The sequence below is a fragment of the Schistocerca gregaria genome, chromosome 3 (genome assembly GCF_023897955.1).
Source record: "Schistocerca gregaria isolate iqSchGreg1 chromosome 3, iqSchGreg1.2, whole genome shotgun sequence".
NCBI lineage: Eukaryota > Metazoa > Arthropoda > Insecta > Orthoptera > Acrididae > Schistocerca > Schistocerca gregaria.
The window spans coordinates 738,379,104-738,400,825 of record NC_064922.1 but is presented as its reverse complement, the minus strand read 5'-3'; the positions used below and the strand labels follow the sequence as shown (position 1 = coordinate 738,400,825).

At 43.7% G+C, this 21,722-nt stretch overlaps 1 protein-coding gene across 7 annotated transcripts in view; it reads left to right on the top strand.

The window, feature by feature from the left end:
* LOC126353810 (protein pigeon) overlaps window positions 1-21,722 on the top strand; it is a 479,712-nt gene that overhangs the window by 380,207 nt on the left and 77,783 nt on the right. For 6 of the 7 annotated variants that reach the window (XM_050002914.1, XM_050002910.1, XM_050002911.1 and 3 more), the window contains one exon: window positions 1,579-1,758. The exons of the other annotated variant lie outside the window; for it this stretch is intronic. In XM_050002914.1, the coding sequence (XP_049858871.1) occupies window positions 1,579-1,758 (180 nt within the window). The remainder of the gene's footprint in view (window positions 1-1,578; window positions 1,759-21,722) is intronic. 7 annotated transcript variants of the gene reach the window in all.

Genomic DNA, 21,722 nt, shown 5'->3' with positions numbered 1-21,722 from the left:
TTCAGTGAGTTTATTATTTTACTGATTTCAGAGGGAGAGGTTGGTGGAATTACAGCTGTTTCAAACTGTGCAGGTATGGCCTCTTCTATTAATAGCCTTGCCTCTTCTAGTGAAGATCTAGATCCTATTTTCTCCACAACATTTAAAAAATGATTATTCAAAATATTTTCAATTTCTGATTGTTTGTTAGTGCACTTGTCATTCAATTTTATTGCACTAAAGTCTTCCTGTGCTCTTGGTTGCCCTGTTTCCCTTTCAATAATATTCCAAATTGCTTTAATTTTATTATCAGAGTTACTGATCTCAGACATGATACACATGCTTCTGGACTTTTTAATAACTTTTCTTAGTACCGCACAATAGTTTTTATAATATTGAACAATTTCGGGGTCAGTACTCCATCTTGCTGTTAGATACAGTTCTCTTTTGCGGTTGCAAGATATTCTTATTCCTTTAGTTAGCCAAGGTTTTTTATATGTTTTCTTGGAATTATGTTTAACTATTTTCTTGGGAAAACAATTTTCAAATACCCTTAAAAATGTATTGTGAAATAAGTTATATTTCAAGTTTGCATCGGGTTCCTTATACACTTCATCCCAGTCTAGCTGCTGTAGGCTTTCCCTAAAGTTTGCAATATTTATATTGTTAATTGAACGCACTGCTTTGAAAGTCTGATTTATTATACTGCATGGAGCTATGTCATGTACTGTAACAAGCTGTGCACTATGATCTGAAAGACCATTCTCAACAGGATAAGCATTTATGTCCTTAAACTTATCTTGGTCTATAAAAAAGTTATCTATCAATGTAAAGCATTTAGTGTTCTTCTGCAGGATGTCTTGTTTTGTCCACCATTAACAAAACTCTTATTATCCAATTTCAAATCATGAAGATATGATTGGGGAACATAAACATTAGTAAGTTGAAGGTTTCTCTGAATTTTTTGCTTGCGTCTGGGATTATGAGCCTGTTGGTCTGTAGAATGACATTATTATAAGTTTATGTCCATTCTTGATATTGAATTTTAGCCAAACAATATCAATTACAGCTCCAGTTTCTATTTTAGTGAATTTGATTTTCTTATGTACTGCAAAATCACACTACTTCTGCATGTTTTGTTGATTTGTTAGCACCACAGTGATATTCATTCAACTCTACAGGCAGACACTACACGTAAGATTATGTACTACACAGAGGCTTATTGTTACAATTCCATGAATACACTTTTCAATTGAGTGCTCACACATGCACCCTATGAAATAACCAATGCTTAACAATAAATAACAGATATCACCACATTCCAACTATCACATTCATGCATCGTTGCCATTATTTGCTTTCATTGCATCTCCAAAGAGCCAATAACTCTTGTTTTGAATTATTGTGAGATTGTTTTTTTGCACATAAAGATTATGTCTGCCTTTCCCCTTTTTATAAAGGTCTCATTGATGATGCGCATTTTTCAGCATATGTTTGAATTCAAGCAAACCTGTGTATTAACATCTTACAGTGTGACTGTCACTCTTATTTAAATGGTAGCTCTGAAACTTTATTTATCTTTGTTATGATGTATTGCAGCCGGAAGCATTATCACGTTCCAGTACACCACTATCTCCTGGTGCTAGCTTGGTTGGCTCAGGTGCAATTGCAGATATGGCTGCAATAGCAGGCAATAGGAAAGGTGGTTTTGCTGACATGCTGCCCTTCTGTGAAGTAGAAAGCTGCACAGCGAGTAAACAGGAACACGTTATTTCTGTTGTAAGTATTTGCTGTAATTTAAATTCATAGATATTACCATACATTCTGTCTTCCCATTTATAACATCCTTTTGATTCATGCAGTATTTTATGATCATAGATACCATTAACATGCTCTCTAATTAAATAATTGCCTTTGTCACATCACTCTATCCAGGCTTACCTTTTTGTTTATTCTGTGATGCGTGAAAACTGTATGTAGGCCTGCACCCTACCACGTAAGACCACTACAGCCCACATTTTTCTGTTATTCATATTCTGCAGCAAATTATGTTGACCAACACAGTTTGGTTGGGTGACAGTCAAAAAGTCTTGCATTCAGCTGTCTTCTCTAGTGGAAACAAGTTAAACTTACAAGGCTAAAATCAGAGCTACAGGGACTGCATTTAAGATTTTAATACTTAATTGTGTCAGTGCATGTGGTGTATAACAGTAACCCTTCTCAGAGGTGAAAGGGGAAGGGAGAAGTTAATAAACTGTGACCTCCTACCCCGTTCCTAGAACTGAACCATGGATATGTGTCTGCTAGAAAGGGAGGAGAAAGCTAGGAAGGATTATGGATAAATGCTGCACATCAACAAACAGTTTAAATTTTGTAGTTACTCATTTATGTGGTTAGTTGCCAACAATCAATAACATCTTCAATATAACAGCACCAAAATGATTCCAGTATTCAGTCATAAAAATTCTTTGCCTGTCTTCCTAAGAATTTAATAGATGGTAAAATTAACTTCAGACACAAATTCAAAACATATTTGCTTGACAAAGTTCTACTCCATACTAGAATATATATAAATATAATAGATGATGTAACTTACCAAACGAAAGCGCTGGTATGTTGATAAAGACAATAAAAAAACACACAAATACACAACAAATTTCAAACTCTTGCAACCCAAGGTTGCTTCGTCAGGAAAGAGGGAAGGAGAGGGAAAGACGAAAAGATGTGGGTTTTAAGGGAGAGGGTAAGGAGTCATTCCAGTCCCGGGAGCGGAAAGACTTACTTTAGGGGGAAAAAAGGACAGCTATACACACACACACACACACACACACACACACACACATATATATCCATTCGCACATATACAGACACACGCAGACATTTGTAAAGGCAAAGAGTTTGGGAAATATTATGGAAATGGAAGAGGATGTCGATGAAGATGAAATGGAGATACAATACTGCATGAAGAGTTCGACAGAGCACTACAAGACCTGAGTCGAAACAAGGCCCCGGGAGTAGACAACATTCCATTAGAACTACTGACGGCCTTGGGAGAGCCAGTCCTGACAAAACTCTTCCATCTGGTGAGCAAGATGTATGAGACAGGCAAAATACCCTCAGACTTCAAGAAGAATATAATAATTCCAATCCCAAAGAAAGCAAGTGTTGACAGATGTGAAAATTACCGAACTATCAGTTTAATAAGTCACAGCTGCAAAATACTAACACGAATTATTTACAGACAAATGGAAAAACTGATAAAAGCCGACCTTGGGGAAGATCATTTTGGATTCCGTAGAAACGTTGGAACGCGTGAGGCAATACTGACCTTATGACTTATCTTAGAAGAAAGATTAAGGAAAGGCAAACCTACGTTTCTAGCATTTGTAGACTTAGAGAAAGCTTTTGACAATGTTGACTGGAAAACTCTCTTTCAAATTCTAAAGGTGGCAGGTGTAAAATACAGGGAGCGAAAGGCTATTTACAATTTGTTCAGAAACCAGATGGCAGTTATAAGAGTCGAGGGGCATGAAAGGGAAGCAGTGGTTGGGAAGGGAGTGAGACAGGGTTGTAGCCTCTCCCTGATGTTATTCAATCTGTATATTGAGCAAGCAGTAAAGGAAACAAAAGAAAAATTCGGAGTAGGTATTAAAATCCATGGAGAAGAAATAAAAACTTTGAGGTTCGCCGATGACATTGTAATTCTGTCAGAGACAGCAAAGGACTTGGAAGAGCAGTTGAATGGAATGGACAGTGTCTTGAAAGAAGGATATAAGATGAACTTCAACAAAAGCAAAACAAGGATAATGGAATGTAGTCGAATTAAGTCGGGTGATGCTGAGGGTATTAGATTAGGAAATGAGACACTTAAAGTAGTAAAGGAGTTTTGCTATTTGGGGAGCAAAATAACTGATGATGGTCAAAGTAGAGAGGATATAAAATGTAGACTGGCAATGGCAAGGAACGTGTTTCTGAAGAATAGAAATTTGTTAACATTGGGTATAGATTTAAGTATCAGGAAGTCGTTTCTGAAAGTATTTGTATGGAGTGTAGCCATTTATGGAAGTGAAACATGGACAATAAATAGTTTGGACAAGAAGAGAATAGAAGCTTTCGAAATGTGGTGCTACAGAAGAATGTTGAAGATTAGGTGGGTAGATCACGTAACTAATGAGGAGGTATTGAATAGGATTGGGGAGAAGCGAAGTTTGTGGCACAACTTGACAAGAAGAAGGGATCGGCTGGTAGGACATGTCCTGAGGCATCAAGGGATCACAAATTTAGCATTGGAGAGCAGTGTGGAGGATAAAAATCGTAGAGATGAATACACTAAGCAGATTCAAAAGGATGTAGGTTGCAGTAGGTACTGGGAGATGAAGGAGCTTGCACAGGATAGATTAGCATGGAGAGCTGCATCAAACCAGTCTCAGGACTGAAGACCACAACAACATAGATTTGATTCTCCCCTTGAGGTGAACTTTCTGCTGTGAGCACATGGCAGTTCACAAATGACACTTTACATCTCTTCGTGTCAGTTGTTAGTACTTTTGTTCTAGGGATCTCTGCTGAAAGCCCAAGCATATTAGCAGCTGGAGCCTTTCTCACACAAAATCCTGTACATAATTTCTGTCTTGAATCACAGCTCCCATAAAATATTGTATAGTTCTCAAATCAAGGATACCAATATCCTCCCAGCAAACTCCATGTGAAGTGGCTAAAGCCATCCAAATCTTTTGATCTCCTTGAGTAGACTACCTGAGGCATCTTCCTCTAGATGAACTGTTCCCCTAAAAATGTTAAGGTTCATTTCTCCTTTTTTAAAAAAAATCTGAATGGTTGAAGAATAGGGAGTGAGGAAATAGGGCACTTTGAGGCATCATTGACTAGGACCTGTCCAGCTTGGAAGACCCTGCCAGTCGCTACACTACTGCTGGCATAGCTCTTAATGTTGTATGAACCCAGATACCTTTTTGCATGCCTTGACAGTGCTACTTTAAAATACTGTCTTGTGGAGAGTGAGCTACTATTTTTACTAGTAATTCAGATAAGTTTCATTAAAAGTATGACTTACTCAACTACAATGAAATATGCTAAATAACCTCCCTATATATTTTGATGCCTCTTGTATGGTCAGCTTAACTGCCTTGCCTATTTGTAAACGCTTCCTATCCAACCTAAATTCCCAGTTTGTCACATCCTAGTAGCAACTGCTTCCCAACCCCATTTGCTCGTAGCTTTTGGCTGAATCCCAAAAAGGTTCAGTCACAGTATGCATCTGCACTGAAATTACTGTGAGCTGTCTAAGCTAATAGACAATACTAAGTGGTTAAGACTATTACTCGTGTAAAGCAGGAAATCCAGGTTTGAGTCCTGTCCGGCACAAATTTTCACTTGTCACCATTGAATTTAATTCAGTGCCCAATAGTGGCAGATGCCTTTTTTGCATCTCAAGGTAGTGTCTGTTCTGTCAGACAAGAAAGTTCCTTACCATGACAGGTTGCCATGAGCAGCATACACATTATGCCAAAGAGGTTGCCAGAAAATCTGTGCAACCAGAAATGAGAACAGTACCTACCAAGAGAATACAAACATATAGCTGTAGTAGAGGCTTTCAGTAATGTCAGTCAGCAGACACAAGTGCTTACTTCCTCCTGTGCCAACTGAAACTTGTGAAGTGCCAGTGGTGTCATACCGACAGACACAAGTAGATGCCATGATGTTTGGAGGGATTCCCAAATTACTGCAATAGTTTCTGCCAACAAGGATACCAAAGCATGACCAATAACTGCTTAAAAGAATAGCTAGGAAAAGCTGGCTAACATATTTCATTTCAGTAAACCAAGTCCAAGGGAAACATTAAATGATGATGATGATGTTGATGATGATGATGTTTGTTTTGTGGGGTACTTAACTGTGTGGTTATCAGCGCCCATACAAAGTCCAAATTTTTACACAGTCCAATCTGCCACTGTCACAAATGATGATGATGAAATAAAGAGGACAACACAAACACCCAGTCCGTGGGCCGAGAAAATCACCAATCTGGCCAGGAACCGAACCCAGGACCCCATGATCCAGAGGCAGCAATGCTAGCTACTAGACCACAAGCTGTGGATGCAAACATTAAGGCACCACAGACTGCTTAGGGACCGGCCTTGGTAGCATTGTAAGTTTTGATAGGCTTAAGTGCTATGAAGAAGTTGTGCATCTGAAAAACTATATGGTAAATTGTCACCTTTTCCCCTTCCATTATTTATATTCTTCCCATGACTTTATAATATTATAAAAATGTTTGAAAAAATGTGACAATCATATAAGAGCTACTTTCTCCAAGGTATTCATAGTTTACAGGCAATCTTTATATTTTGTTATAAACCATATTTGATGGTCATCATAGATACCAGCATACCTCTTCTGTGTATGTATGTTGGAAATATCAAACACCATTTTTATTTCAGTCCACAAACTGTGGCATCATGTCTAACTAGGTTTGAATTGGGGATAGTAGTATTTTATTGTGATCAAGAGGAGGCTGGTGCTTCATATTATTTTCACCATCTTGAAATGTGTCCCCAGCAGACAATTCTTTTCCTATCCAGTGTTCTTTCTTTGCATGATTGTCCTAAAGATACATGTGACATGGATATTCCACAGCCTCTTTTCTGACTGAGTGGTATGAATATCACCATTAGGTTGTAAGTAGCAGGAATAAAAGGTCGCTATGGTAAGAAGCGTGAAGTGTACTTTGATTGTATCTGTTGTGCTAGTGCCACGACATTTAACAGTGCCACCACGACAGTACGCACAAACAGTGATAGAGGCGCTCCGCAAATCGGCTGAGCGCGGGAGCGCCACCTAGCTATGAACGGCGCCGGCTGCATGTCACGGCACGGCAGTCGAATATGAGAGAATGAGTTGTAATCATGTGATCAGCTATTGTTTCTAAGAGAGAGTGTGAATATCCATGCAGTTATTGTGATTAAAGGTTATAACACTTTTTGGCGACGAGGTCGGGATATTTTCACTGCGTTGTGGATTTGCGTGTTCGTGACAGGGCAGACATGGAACAGCTTATGCAAGCGCTCATTGAACAACAAACACAGGTGACGGCTACTATTCAGGCTCAACAAACACAGCTGACGGCAGCGATTCAGGCGTTGTCGACGTCGCTTACTCATCGTCTGTCTTCATCTTCTCCGCCTCCATTCCCTCCTTACGACGAGGCCGCTGAAGACTGGGAGGATTATGAGAAGCATTTGCGGCAACACTTCTTGGCTTTCGGCGTTGTCGACGCTCCTATGTGTAAGTCGTTATTTCTATCTTGGATTTCCCCTCGGGTCTATCAGCTGCTATCTCAGTTAGCCCCTCTGCGGGAACCTGCCTCCCTGTCCTTCCAAGAAATGTGTGACTTATTGTCTGACTATTATCGAAAAAACACCCACGTCGTTGCCACCCACGTGGTGTTCTACCGGTGTCGTAAACAGCCCCATCAATCTTACCGGGCTTGGGCGGCGGAACTACACGGTCTGAGTAGGAAATGTCAGTTTGTCACGGACACACATCACGAGTCTTATGCTGACTCAATGGTTAGGGATGCTATCCTACGGCTTGCTCCTGATAAAGAAGTTCGGCAACGTGCCCTCCAACTGCCAAACCCGCCGTTGTCGGAAGTTCTAAGCATCGCTCAATCCTTTGAAGTGTCTCACACTGCTGGCGCGCAAATCGACGCGTAGTGTGATGTAGGCGCTGTACAGTCAACTCTCAACACGGGCAATTTGCCTGTTTCACAGGAGAATGATGATGTGGCGGCGGTTCACTCGCGTCAACAACGTCGCATTGGGCCGCAACGCTCGCAGCGAAACCAGCAACAACAGAAGGCGGTTTGTTCCGCACTTCCTTCTTGCCCCCGTTGTTTCGTACAGCACGACAGGGCAGCGTGTCCAAAACGTTGGGCCACGTGTAATTCATGTAGGAAAAAAGGCTACATTGCTTCTGTGTGTCAGTCCCATAAAGTTCCTGTCGACGAGGTCGAGGCGTCGGACATGGATGTTCACTGTGTGCTTTCTCAAACAAATAAGTTGTTTGTTACTGTTCGTGTTCTGAATAAAGACATCCGCATGCAAGTGGACACTGGCTCTGCAGTAACTCTCATTAATTCTCGCACGTATTTGGCGTTGGGCTCCCCTCCTTTGTCTCCAGTTACGCGAAATCTGAGGACTTATAATAAACAGAAAATTCCTATCATGGGCCAGTTTGATGCTTCCACTGCCTACAAATCTGTTGTTCGGCCCCTCACGTTTTATGTGGTGGATCATGCGGGCACTGAATACCTGTTCGGTTATGATGCTTTCCAGTTGTTCAGGTTCTCCATTGATGATGATGTGCACCTCATATCTGAGGATATTCCGTATCAACAGCTGGATGGATTGTGTTCTGAATTTTCGTCGGTGTTCTCTGCTGGTCTGGGTTGTGCCAAGGATTTTGAAGCCCACATTACTCTCAAACCTACGGCTCGCCCTAAGTTTTTCCGGGCACACCCTGTTCCGGTGGCGTTGCGTGCACCTGTCAAGGCTGAGCTAGACAGGTTAACAGCTTCAGGGATTCTCCTTCCGGTTACCTCCAGCGAATGGGCATCGCCGATCGTGGTGGTTTCTAAACCAAATGGGAGTCTGCGATTGTGTGGTGACTTTAAAGCCACCGTCAACGCTCAGAGCCTCATTGACACTTATCCTCTTCCCCGTCCTGAGGAGTTGTTTACCAAGCTCGCTGGGGGCCAGTTCTTTTCCAAACTTGACTTATCGGAGGCGTACCATCAGTTGCCGTTGGACGCTACTTCCAAGGAATTTCTCGTTATCAACACTCCTTGTGGGTTGTATCAGTACCAGCGATTACCATTTGGCATCGCTAGCGCACCGGCCATTTTTCAGCGGTTTTTGGAACAGCTCACGGCTTCCGTTCCCGGCTGCATAAACTATCTGGATGACATTGTTGTCACGGGAGCCTCCACTGAGGAGCACCTTCATAATTTACGTTCACTGTTTCGGGTTTTGCATTCGGCTGGGTTGAGGTGCAATCTGGACAAGTCACAGTTCTTCCAACCCTCCATTGAGTATCTTGGTTTCCACTTGTCCCGTGAGGGTATACGTCCTCTCCGTCAGCACGTTGCGGCCATTAACGCTCTACCCCGGCTGTCTACGGTCAAAAAACTTCAGGCGTTTCTAGGCAAGATTGCTTATTATCACAAATTCATTCCATCCGCAGCGGCGGTAGCTTATCCTCTGCATCAACTGTTACGCAAAAACGTCCCCTTCTGTTGGCCCGATGGGTGTGAGCAGGCTTTTGTCCACCTGAAGGCTCATTTGCAGTCGGCGCCTTGTCTTGCCACATTCCGTCCGGGTCAGCACTTGGTTCTGGCGACTGACGCGTCACAGTATGGCCTAGGGGCTGTTCTTGCCCATCGGTATGAGGATGGGTCGGAACGACCCATGGCCTATGCTTCCAAGACCCTCAACGAGGCGCAACGGCGTTACTCTCAAATTGAAAAGGAGGCGCTCGCTATCATTTATGCTCTAAAAAAGTTCAGCGTTTTTTTGTATGGTTCTAAGTTTCACCTCATCACCGACCACAAACCGCTGGTGTCTCTGTTCAGCCCATCGGCATCACTTCCGCATAAGGCAGCTCACCGCCTGCAACGTTGGGCCTTATACTTGTCTCGTTTTCATTATGAGATTCACTATCGCCCCACGGCCCAGCACGCCAACGCTGATGAATTGTCGCGATTGCCGATGTGCCCCGACCCTGTTTTCGATCGTGATGAACTCCTCTGTTTCCACATTGATGAGGAAGAACGTCGTGTGTTCGAGGGCTTTCAACTTACAGGTTCGCAGGTCGCATCGGCTACTGCCCGGGACCCGGTCCTGCGTCGGGTGATCGGTTTTGTTCAACGAGGTTGGCCGGACAGGACCAAGGGCCGGGCATCGGATCCCCTTCGCAACTACCATGCCTTGCGCCTTCGTCTGTCTGTTTGTGATGGTGTTGTTCTTCTGGCCACGGATGGCGCATCTCCACAGGTCGTGGTGCCAGCCTCTCTTCGCAAAGATGTTCTCAAACTGTTGCACGAAGGCCATTGGGGTATTTCTCGGACTAAGTCCCTGGCCCGCAGGCACGTTTATTGGCCCGGTATTGATTCGGACATCGCCCATATGGTTGCTGCGTGTGGCCAGTGTGCTCAACAACTGGTGGCATCTCGTACAATGCCCTCTCTGTGGCCTGATCCAGCTCAGCCATGGGAACGGGTGCACGCCGACTTTGCTGGCCCCTTCCTCGGTACTTATTGGCTACTGTTGATTGACGCCGTCTCGAAGTTTCCGTTTGTTGTTAGATGTCTGTCACCCACCACTGCGGCGACGACGCTGGCTTTGTCCAAAATCTTTGCGCTAGAAGGTCTTCCATCCACGATCGTCACGGACAATGGCCGTCAGTTCTCTTCGCAGGCCTTCAGTGATTTTTGTACTGGACAAGGGATTCATCATGTTACAGCACCTCCCTTACATCCGCAATCAAATGGGGAGGTCGAGCGCCTTGTCCGCACTTTCAAATGCCAGATGAAAAAGTTCCTTAGTGATTTTTCCACAGATGACGCCCTGCTGCAATTTCTGAGTTCTTATCGCTTCACGCCTCTGGGTGATTGCAGCCCTGCTAAACTCTTGCATGGCCGCCAACCGCACACTCTACTGCACCTGATTCACCCTGTCAGGCCTTGTACTGTGCCCCCTAGTGCGGGAAAATACTCGGTGGGCGCCGACGTGTGGGCACGAGGGTATGGATCTCGCCCTAAATGGATTCCAGGGGTGGTCAAGGCTCTTCGCGGCTGCCGGCTTTGTGAAATCTGTATGGGCGATGGCATGGTTGTTCGCCATTACGACCAGATGCGCCCACAAGTGGTGGCCACGCCGGTGCCACCGCCCCGTCCTTCGCCTCCACCAGCCCGAGACACCAGTCCTGTTGCTGCTGCCGATCTACCGTCCATGTTGATGCAGCCGACGTCGCTGCCGCTTCCGAGTATGCCGGAACCGGCCCCAGTCGCGACGCCGCCTTCTCCGGGACCCATCTCGCTGGAGCACACTCCCAGGTCCATGACACCTATGGATGCTGCTCCGGAGTTTTCACCCATCATCTCATCCAGGAGGCACATTCCACACACGAGCTTCCGTCCTGGACATTTTCGACCATACTCACGTGTCTCTGCGTGGGATCTCCTCGGGGCGTCACAAGAGGCCATGGATGTCTCCGCGCTGTCCATGTCTCCAAGGACGTGAGTGTTTTTTTTTTTTTTTTTTCAAGGGGGGAAAAGTTTTGTGATAGTGCCACGACATTTAACAGTGCCGCCACGACAGTACGCACAAACGGCGATAGAGGCACTCCGCAAATCGGCTGAGCACGGGAGCGCCACCTAGCTACGAAAGGCGCCGGCCGCATTCTACGGCACGGCAGTCGAATACGAGAGAATGAGTTGTAATCATGTGATCAGCTATTGTTTCTAAGAGAGAGTGTGAATATCCATGCAATTATTGTGATTAAAGGTTATAACAGTATCCTGATGGCTAAAAGAACCACGCGCACTCTAAATAAGAAAATGCTATCTGACATTGAAATCAGTGTAAAAGATTGGGTCGCCACCAACTCTAGCCACATGACAAATAAGAGGTTGCACTGACTTAAAAAATTACTTAATTTATTCATAAGAAAAATTCACAAAAGAACATTCATTGTAAAGTCACTGATAAAGAATGGGATGTAATTATTAATATGATCCAGCCATTGCTCCTGTGAAGCAAATATTGAATAAAGTAAAGAGTGCGCAATCACTGTGCGTAAGTGCAGCTTACAGCAACACTCTTGACAACAAGATTTATTCCAGAGCATGTGCTTTAAATATAAAAAAATACACTAATTATTGGACCTTTGCACATGGAAATGCTATAAATGGGCTAACGAGGAAAACTACAAGGTAAATGGCGTAGGTAACGGAGATGTAACATCAGTACACTGGATAAGATTGCAGGCAAAATTATTTATTCCTTAAAACATTGATGTAATGCTTCTATAGAGCGCTGGTGCCTAAGTACAATTGCTTGTGAAATGCCATATGTTTCACAACAGACTCGTGTGCCCACGTGGTTTGCGGAGACATAATTTCTACATACTGTGACCAGATTTTAGTAACATCAAACCCCGCAGCTGTGAACAATTAACATATTACAGAGGACACATTTGAATAGACAAAGGATAATGTCAGAGGGCCAACAAACTCTAATATTAACCCATGTGGTTGGTTTCCACCAGGCAAAGTAATGAGACAAAGAAAATTCACAAAAAAGCTAAAATTACCAAGATGTGGAAAAGATTAGAATGCATACACATACAGTTGCAGGCACACAAACATTTACACTAAACCGAGGGTGCTTCAACATATGCAACACCTTTGTTTTACATTCTTATTATGGATCAGAGTCAAATCCGCATTAGAAATCAAACTGAAAGTCTGCAAAAGCCTTACATTCCTTGCTGCAACCCAGCAAACTAGTCTTTATAAGATGAAACACAAGACCAAAAGCTAAAAGCTCACCTATTCCTATGAGACAATGCGCCATGCTGTTAAGTCAACTCACCCTTCTTCGAAGAGACTTCAGCTGCAGACCCTCGGTGAGCTAGAAGCAGACTAACTGTCTCACACACTCCAATGTCTCCCACGTGACCCTGTGGCCAGGAAAATCCAGAGGTGAGGCTTCTGCCACCAACTTAACACTGGTAACTTTCACACAAGGGGAGCAAACCTTTTTGCCTACCTGAAAACTACAAGGGTTGGCCATTCTGCCTGACCACCACTGATTCTCTGCAGCAGACTAAACCATTTTATAGAAAAACGAAACACAGTCACATTCATTTACTCATGCATGCCAGAGAGTCTGTATTATTGGGAAGCAAATAAAATGAGAATGAAAGGGGACTACATCATACTTTCATCACGCCAAACGCCCTGGAGAAGACTGTGCCATGAATTTTCTAGCCATGCTAGGAAATTCGCCAGCAGCCTTCGTAACAAATGTATCTTAAGAAACAATTATCCCAACAGGCAAACAGCAGCTCAAAAGAAGCGACTGATCTACAGTATTTAAATGAATTTTGGATGACTTTAGTCAGTAGTTGTGATCTCATGTGGTCCGCAAAGCAAACAAATTAAGGTAAATGAAATGTATGGCTTTGTAAGTTGACATCATATCATCCAACTTATTGCAATAACAAGCAAGAGATATCATCTTAACAATTGCTTTAAACACTTATTAAAAGTGATTAGTTTAAGATGATCAGTACTTGTGTCCTGTTCATCATGCTCAATCCAAGAGCCAAATTACAAGCATATCATATAAAATTTTAAAGAGAAAACATGAAATGTATGTGGCAAAACAGACCTTTATCAGTCATCAAAGTAACATTGGAAATTAAATTGCTTAACGATATTCAACACGAAATCATAATTAACACAGAAACATACATGAAAGGTACACAAAATATACTGGTTTTCACACACACACAAATACAGTGTTACAAGATTAAAGTCATGAGTGCACGGTTGTAATGATATTCAACACAAAATCATAATTAATACAGAAACAATCATAACAGGTACACAAAAAACACACTATTACAAGATTAAAGTGGTGAGTGCATGGTTAGACAAGAAAATATTACATCAGAGGTTTGTAAGCAGGACGTCAGAACTTCCATTGACACGTCGTTTATCATCATAGCTAGTTTCATGCCGCAACACACTAAAGACATACGTGCCTCGATACATTATCTTAAGACAATCACACGTCCATATTATGTGGCAATGTGGCGAACAACACAATAAAAACACTTGCACTTCATTGACTGTTCGGTGACATAACCCCTGAATCCACAGAGTGAAGGACCTCATTGGTAGAACAACTCCTGCCAGCATAGCTGTCAGCACACATGACTGTCTATTTGCCATGCCTACTCAGCAGTTCCGAACATCACAGAAGTACTTCATCATGGCCGGTCTCAGTTCCTCTGTTAGGACATCTTAGAACACTGTGGTTGTTTGATGTTCCTGCCCGAGGGAGGAAACGAATGGCTCTTCTGTTAGCACTGCCCTCGGCAAACAAGGAGAGTCAACCACGACTGTATTTCATCTGAATGTCAGGGAACGTCACTTCAGTCTTCATACCATCATCATCATCATTTGCACACAGCTCAGTTGGTAGAGCCATGCAATGTTCATCAGGACATTCCTGTGCGAGGAAGGCACTAATAAGCTCTTCTTCATGCCTTCTCTACAGCAAGTAGGGAATGTCCACTTCAGGTGCTGTTTGGTAGTGGTCAGATGCACAGCTCTGTACTTGTCACACGGCCTCGTCCCCCTGCCATGAAACTCAGCGAAACCATCTTCCTGATATGGTAACGTCTAAATAGACCAGGAGCCATGCTGTCATCAGACCATATTAAGGTTTTATGCTCATGTCTCCTGCACTGCCCAAATCTCTCTTGTATGTGCAAGAGCGAAGTTCTTCTGCATCACACTAACCCAGCACTGTGCGCCATTGCCTGGCCCGGCTCAGTGACCAGGGCGATGTCCTGCTGTGCCATGTTGTCTGCGTCGGCCAACAGTCTTGGGTTGGGTGAAAACCAGCATCTGTCCCCCTCTGGTGTGGAAACAGCTGTGACCACTTACCACACCACTGGCTCACTGTTGATAGCAAGGCTCCACAACACCTGCCATTGCAGCAGGTCCCATACTTTCTGATGTGCAGGCTCACTAGGCAATCCGGTGATGTTGTGCCCACTTAATAGCTGCACTCAGAGAGACTGTCACATAGTATAATGCATATATTAAAAAAAAAAAAAAAAGCAGAAATTTCTACTACTGACTAATACATGAAAAATTGCCCAAAATTGGTTTTACAAAGAGGGCCTTCATAATAATCTAAAAAAAAGAAAACTTATATGATAAATTATTAAGCATTTGGAGTTATCCGAGTCGCCTTCACAAGAGTGACATGATACTCAAAATTTAAACAACATAGATACTTCTTGTTTAACATAGATATATATTACATACATTGAGACAATGGTTCAGGACAGGTCTTGTACAAGATTTGGCAAGGAACTGGAGTAGATTTGGTGACACTACTAACTACAAACACAAAACTTTAATTGCTACTAACTACATTCCCACACACAATCTACAGAATTTGTACCAGTCACCACAAACACCATTGCACCATTACTCACCATGTGTCGGCAGGGATCCTCACATACCTTCACGTTATTTCACACTTATAGGTTGTTACCTTGATTATTTACCAAATATAAAATTGCATGCTTTTAAAATGTGTTTCAATATTCATCTTCCAGGGCTTCCATATTTTGGTATCCGTGAACGTAACTAGTAGTAGGTGGTGCTAAATTACAACTTCCAATCATCTTATCATGTGGAATCACTGATAATCAAACACTATTAGTCTCACTTCATACACAAATCCATCAACCTAAAAGTCATCAAATCATCTCATAAACATCGCAGTACAGTTGCAAATCTCACAAAATTATCCTCACCTAGAGGGAATAAATACACTACAATTGGAATTAATCTTAAACAACCACTTTATGACCATTTACTCACCACACCACTGTACTCTATACCTTTTCACTCATGAGAAAGAAAAAAATTATCTTACTGTGAGAGAAAGCGACTCATTTTATCCTCATAACCATTCATACTCTGATGTTATCAAATTACACAATACTATGCTTTTCTGCTGAAAAGAAGATACAACATTAAACGTATTGAGGAACCCCTCACAATTCATAGGAATACACTTTAATTTTATCCACATAAGAAATGAAGCAAAAACAAAGAGGAAACATGTCGTTCTAATGTCAGAGGTGCATGATTATCTACTTCTTACTCGGTATTACTTCAAGTGCTTTCAGATGTGGAATCCGCTTGATTCTGCACGGCCCATTGAATAAGAAAAAGAACTTCTTTGATAACCCAGCATGTTTATTTGACAGCTTGTGCGATCATACAAGTACTTTCTGGCCTATGTGAAAAGCTTTGTTCTGCACTTTTTTTCCCATGCTCTTACCTGAGCCACTGCAGCACTCTTTATATTTCTCAGGGCAAGCTCCACAATTGCAGACTGCCGTAGCCTGGGTTCCGCTGGCCAGGGAACCACCTCTTTTATCTTAGTCAGAGGCTCTTTGTTTTTCAGGACTAGAATCCGCGAAAGCATCATAAAGGCACCAACGACGGAAGAAGAAAGTGCGACTGATGTCCTCTCTCACCTTTCTGTCACGGTGCCGAGATGAATGTGCTACACCGAAGTTCTTGAGATGTAAGCGCCTATTCACCACCGCCCAAGCACATCGTATCTGCAACAGAATGGAACGAGCTTTTCTTCGTGAGCGAATACATACAACAAGGAGAGACTTGGCAAGAACGGATCAGGAACTTCTGGACATTTTCTATCAACTAAGTAGCAGAATGCATCGAGACGACTGGGACAAGATCGACAGCATCACCCACAGGAGCATGCAGAACGAACTCGAGTGCTGCACCGAGCGACAGAAGAAAAAGTTTGAAAGATGCCGGAAGCAGGCCGACAAGGCGATTCCCGACATGTCACACACAGTGGTCAACCTCATTGAACGACAATTGACAGAAGAGGAAGTGTCTGTTCTTCAAAAAGGAGGGAGTTTCGCTATCACCCCTAGAACTATACCTATGGAGGACGTCATTGCCAACACCGAAGCAGCCATTCGGACCCTTCCTTGTGAAAGGGCAGAGGAAATACGCACTGAAACAGCCAGGATACTGTGCCAAGCAAAACTACCAGCTTGCAACCTGAAGGAAGAAGAGGTACAAGCCATTAAGAATCTCAACGCTGACAATAGTATATTGGTACTGCCTGCCGATAAGGGGAATGCGACCGTCATAATGAAGACCGAAGATTATGAGCAAAAGATCCGCGACCTATTAGATCCGACGACGTACCGAAAACTAAGCTCAGATCCAACGCAGCGTATCACACGGAATACGAATTGATTAATCAAGGCGTCTTCTCTGCCGGCGGACATACAGAGAAACCTGCGCAACACAGAAGCCCTACCACCTCGGCTGTATGGATTACCCAAGATCCATAAGAACAACGTTCCACTGAGACCAATCGTTAGCGCTCCTGGATCACCGACATTTAAACTGGCAAAACACTTGGCCTCTCTGCTCCAGCCACACGTGTGGAAGACCGACACATACATTAAGGACTCAGGACATTTCATTGAGAAGCTGAAGAAACTGAAACTTGCACCAAACGACATCCTGGTCAGCTTTGATGTTGTTTCGTTATTTACGAAAGTGCCACTCAGTAACGCTCTGGAGCACATCGGTTCCATTTTCCCACAAGACATCAGAAAGCTCTTCCATGCATGTCTCACCACGAGCTATTTCACGTGGAATGGCGATTTCTACGAACAGCTGGAAGGCATCGCCATGGGTAGTCCTCTCAGTCCAGTGGTGGCCAACTTCTTCATGGAACAATTCGAAGCACAGGCACTGGACTCGGCGACTTGCAAACCTAAAGTGTGGTACAGGTACATCGATGATACTTTCGTGGTGTGGAGCCATGGTGAAGAACAGCTCGGTGACTTCCTAAGACACTTGAACGGCCTCCATGCCAACATAACATTCACCATGGAAGTAGAAAAGGACAAGAAACTGCCATTTCTAGATGTGCTAGTCACAAGGGACGGCGAAAACCTGGGACACAGCGTGTATCGAAAACCGACACACACGGACCGATACCTGCACAAACTGTCAAACCACCACCCGAGCCAGAAAAGAGGCATGATTAGTACGCTCGTAATGAGAGCAGGACGAATATGTGAGCCGCAACACCTCAAACGAGAAATGCAACACCTGGAAACTGTCCTGAGGAGCAATGGGTACTCCACAAATTATATTAGAAGTGTAACAGAGGCAGACACACGGCGAAGTAAGGAACCAGAAAAAGAAATGTCGGGTACGGCCTTTCTGCCATACATTCCCAGAGTGACAGACAGAATTGGCCGTATATTGCGCAAACATGGCGTAAAGACGATTTTCAAACCGACAAAGAAGATCAAAGAGTGTCTTAGATCGGCAAAGGAGAAAAGAGACCCGCTTGCAATGTCGGGAATATACCGTATACCATGCACATGCGGAAAAGTTTATGTCGGAATGACTGGACGATCCATTAACACCAGGATCAAAGAGCATAAGCGACATTGCAGGTTGGGGCAGGTGGAGAAATCAGCCGTGGCAGAGCACGTACTGAATGAGACCAACCACGTAATAAAATTCTCCGACACGGAAGTTCTGGCTGTAGAGAAGCACTATCACATGCGCTTGTTCAGAGAAGCTGTAGAAATACAAAAACACGCGAACAGTTTGAACAAGAAAGAGGAAAGCCTTAAGGTAAATGGATCCTGGCTTCCTGTACTGCAGCGAACGACCGTCGCAGGTAGCAAGAGGAGAACCACACCAGAAATGACCGCGGAGAAGCCCTCGGACGTTGGCGCGCCAGGTACATATATCTGCGGCTGCGAGCTCGGCTCCAGTTCACCACCGGCAATGGAGGGTGAAGCTTTGACAATGCCACCCACTCGTGCTGGCGAAACATCAGAAAAATCATTAGATGAACGTCGGCCGAAGAACCCGAGACAGAAGCCAATAGGCAGTTTGTCGTCATAGAGGCATTTGGTAATTCATTCAGTATATTCTGGAAACTGGATAGTTTCTTGTCCCTTGTCCAGTGGTCACGGTGGCAGTATAACTGACATAATTTCATTTCCTTCAGCCACCTTTCACAGGGATTTGCTGAAGAGCAGAAAAGGGATATAAAGATCGGCTTAATCCGCTTTCCCTGAAGCATATACTCCCAGTGACGTGACCTAAGTTGTGGCCCGTTGTCCAAGATCACATGCTTCACAGTGCCAACCTCCTGTAAGAAATGGTTAGTGAACAGGGCAGCTACGGCCTTCCCGGTGGCCCTATGCAGCGGGGAGAGGCAGACGAATTTTGACGACAGCTCTACCGCCATGAATATGTGCGCAAACCCTTACCTGGAGCACACCAGTGGACTGAATAAGTCTACTGCCATGAGATCCCTTAGTTTACTGTGAATGATCAGCAAATGACACAGTGGGCAGCTTGACTTGCTGACAGGGCCTGCATACCCTAATTACTTTATGGATACGCCGAAGCATATTATTAAAATAGGAGGTTTCGCTCAGCTTGTCCAAGCATTTCTATGCGCTAAAGTGACCGTAGCCCAGATGCACATGCCACATGAGCTTGTTCACTAGTTCCTCAAGAATCGCTAACAGCCACCTGGAGTCATCCAGGGCTCACCCCTTAAATAGGACATGTTCTGTACAATATAATACTGCCTGATGGCCGTGTGAGTTTTATCACACCATTTCTCCTTGATGTCACCTACAACTTCACCCTGATATTACCTAGTGTTGCAGTGACATAATTTTCAAATGTCACATTTAGTAGGTATGAAATACTAAAACTGCTTTCATCTACTGCACCATCCTCAGCATGAGTGAGTCCGATAGGCATCTGAGACAGAGCATTAGCAATGACGTTCTTGTGCCCCAGAATATATTCTATCGTGAAATGGTATTCCTGGAGGAATACTGTCCACCATCCTGGCCTACCATGATTATTCTTGGCACTCATTAAGGATTGTAACACTCTATGGTCACTGTACACCCGAATCTTGCGCCTGAACAAATAGTAGCGGAATTTCTTGAATGCCCAGACAATCACCAGGGCTTCAAGCTCTGTGACAGAGTAGTTCCGTTCACTCCGCATGAGAGCACATGGCTGGCAAACATAGTTTTCCATGTAGACGGGTCCTTCCCACCATCTGTCTGGAACAACACCACTCCCAGCCCACTCAGTGAGCTATCTGTCATCAGGCAAAACTCCTGATTCAGATCCAGGTGCGTGAGCAATTGAGCATTAACCAGTGTGTTTTTTAGCTCATCACATTCACTCTGTGCTTGTTCATCCCACATCCATACGGTGTTCTTACCCGTCAGTGCACACAAACGAGGGGGTTGATAAAACAGTGAAATTTACAAATCTTCTGTAGAAGTTGCAGAGTCCCAAATAACCCCTGAGCTGACACTTTGAAGTAGGTGTCACACACTTCGCAATCGTTGCAATTTTGTAGGGGGTCTGAATGAATCCCCTGCGCCGACACAATATGACCCAGAAACTGTGATTTGTCCAGATTGACTGTCACCCCTGCTCTCTCGAAAACTCAAGCATTCAATTTAGAACCCAGTTGTGTTCCTCCCATGACTTCTCTGCCATGAGAATGTTGTCCATGTACACAGTTACATGCAGCTTCAAGCTGTCAGGCCTCTTACAAAAGCGGCGGAAGAATTATTCAACCCAAAAGGGAGGCGTTTAAATTCGTAGCAACTCCCATAGCAGAGGAATGCAGTGTATTGCCTGCATAACAAATCAAGCATTATTTACCAGAGATCAACCTATGATAAAACTTTCACACTGTGAAAGCATTGCAAAAGTTCCTCCAGTCCTTCTGGCCTGTCCATTTCAGACATAATAATCATATGTTTTTGCCACGAGTCCAACACCAAATGCACGGACTTGTCCTGCTTTGCTGCAACAAGTAACGGCAAATTGTAGAGGCTCCTTGCTCTATTACACCGTGTTCCGGCATCCTATTTATTTTGGCTTCTAAGCTACTCCACCAGTGGAATAGGGTAGGGTTTAAAAAAATAACGGTAGATGCTTGCACACCATAAAGTGGTACAGAAATCCACTGATTGCCCCCGGTGAGTCCAAAAATACTTGGGCGTGAATTCTCAGAATGTGACACAGTTCTACTCGATTAGCTTCTGTGGCTCCCACACCAGCAATACATCCTGTTCACAATGCTAATGAAATCAACATTCCTTTCATACTCACTAGATTGTGAGTGCAGGTCACTAATCAGATTGACAAAAACCTCCTGCTCAGATCATGACTCAGTTGTAACGTGGAATTTCAGACAGCTCATCTCATACTCCTTGCGCAAAACACATTCCGCAAAAATTAGACTGACAGGATTGCTCCTGGCAACAACAGTCATAACACCTCCAGCCACATCAATTACAGCACGGTATGCATTCATATAGTCAGTCCCCAATATCATGGTCATGTTCATATGTGGCATCACAAAAAAATTGAAGTTTACTAACGCCTGAATTTTAATTTTGACACTTTTTTCCGTATATTGCATCCCTGACCGTGGTTCCTCTCACCTGGAAAGTCGACCAACTACCCGTCTCTTCACACCTTCAAAACTCTGCCTCACTAATAAGCAAAAAGGGGCTGCCTGTATTGAGGACACACCTAAGGCTGACTCCTCGAATGGAAACATACATGACTGGGCTTACCACTGGCACACACATACTGTGGCCCTTCCTCAAAAAATCTTCCCTAATGTTGTCTTCCTCTATCAAATGTACTCCATTATCGACAGTAGCACTGGTCCTCTGTAGTTGGACACCTTCTGCGTCAGTCAACTGTCATTGTTCCATTTGTTTAGGGGCATTAAGTGGATTGTGTCGGGGGTTTTCCAGACGAATTTCTA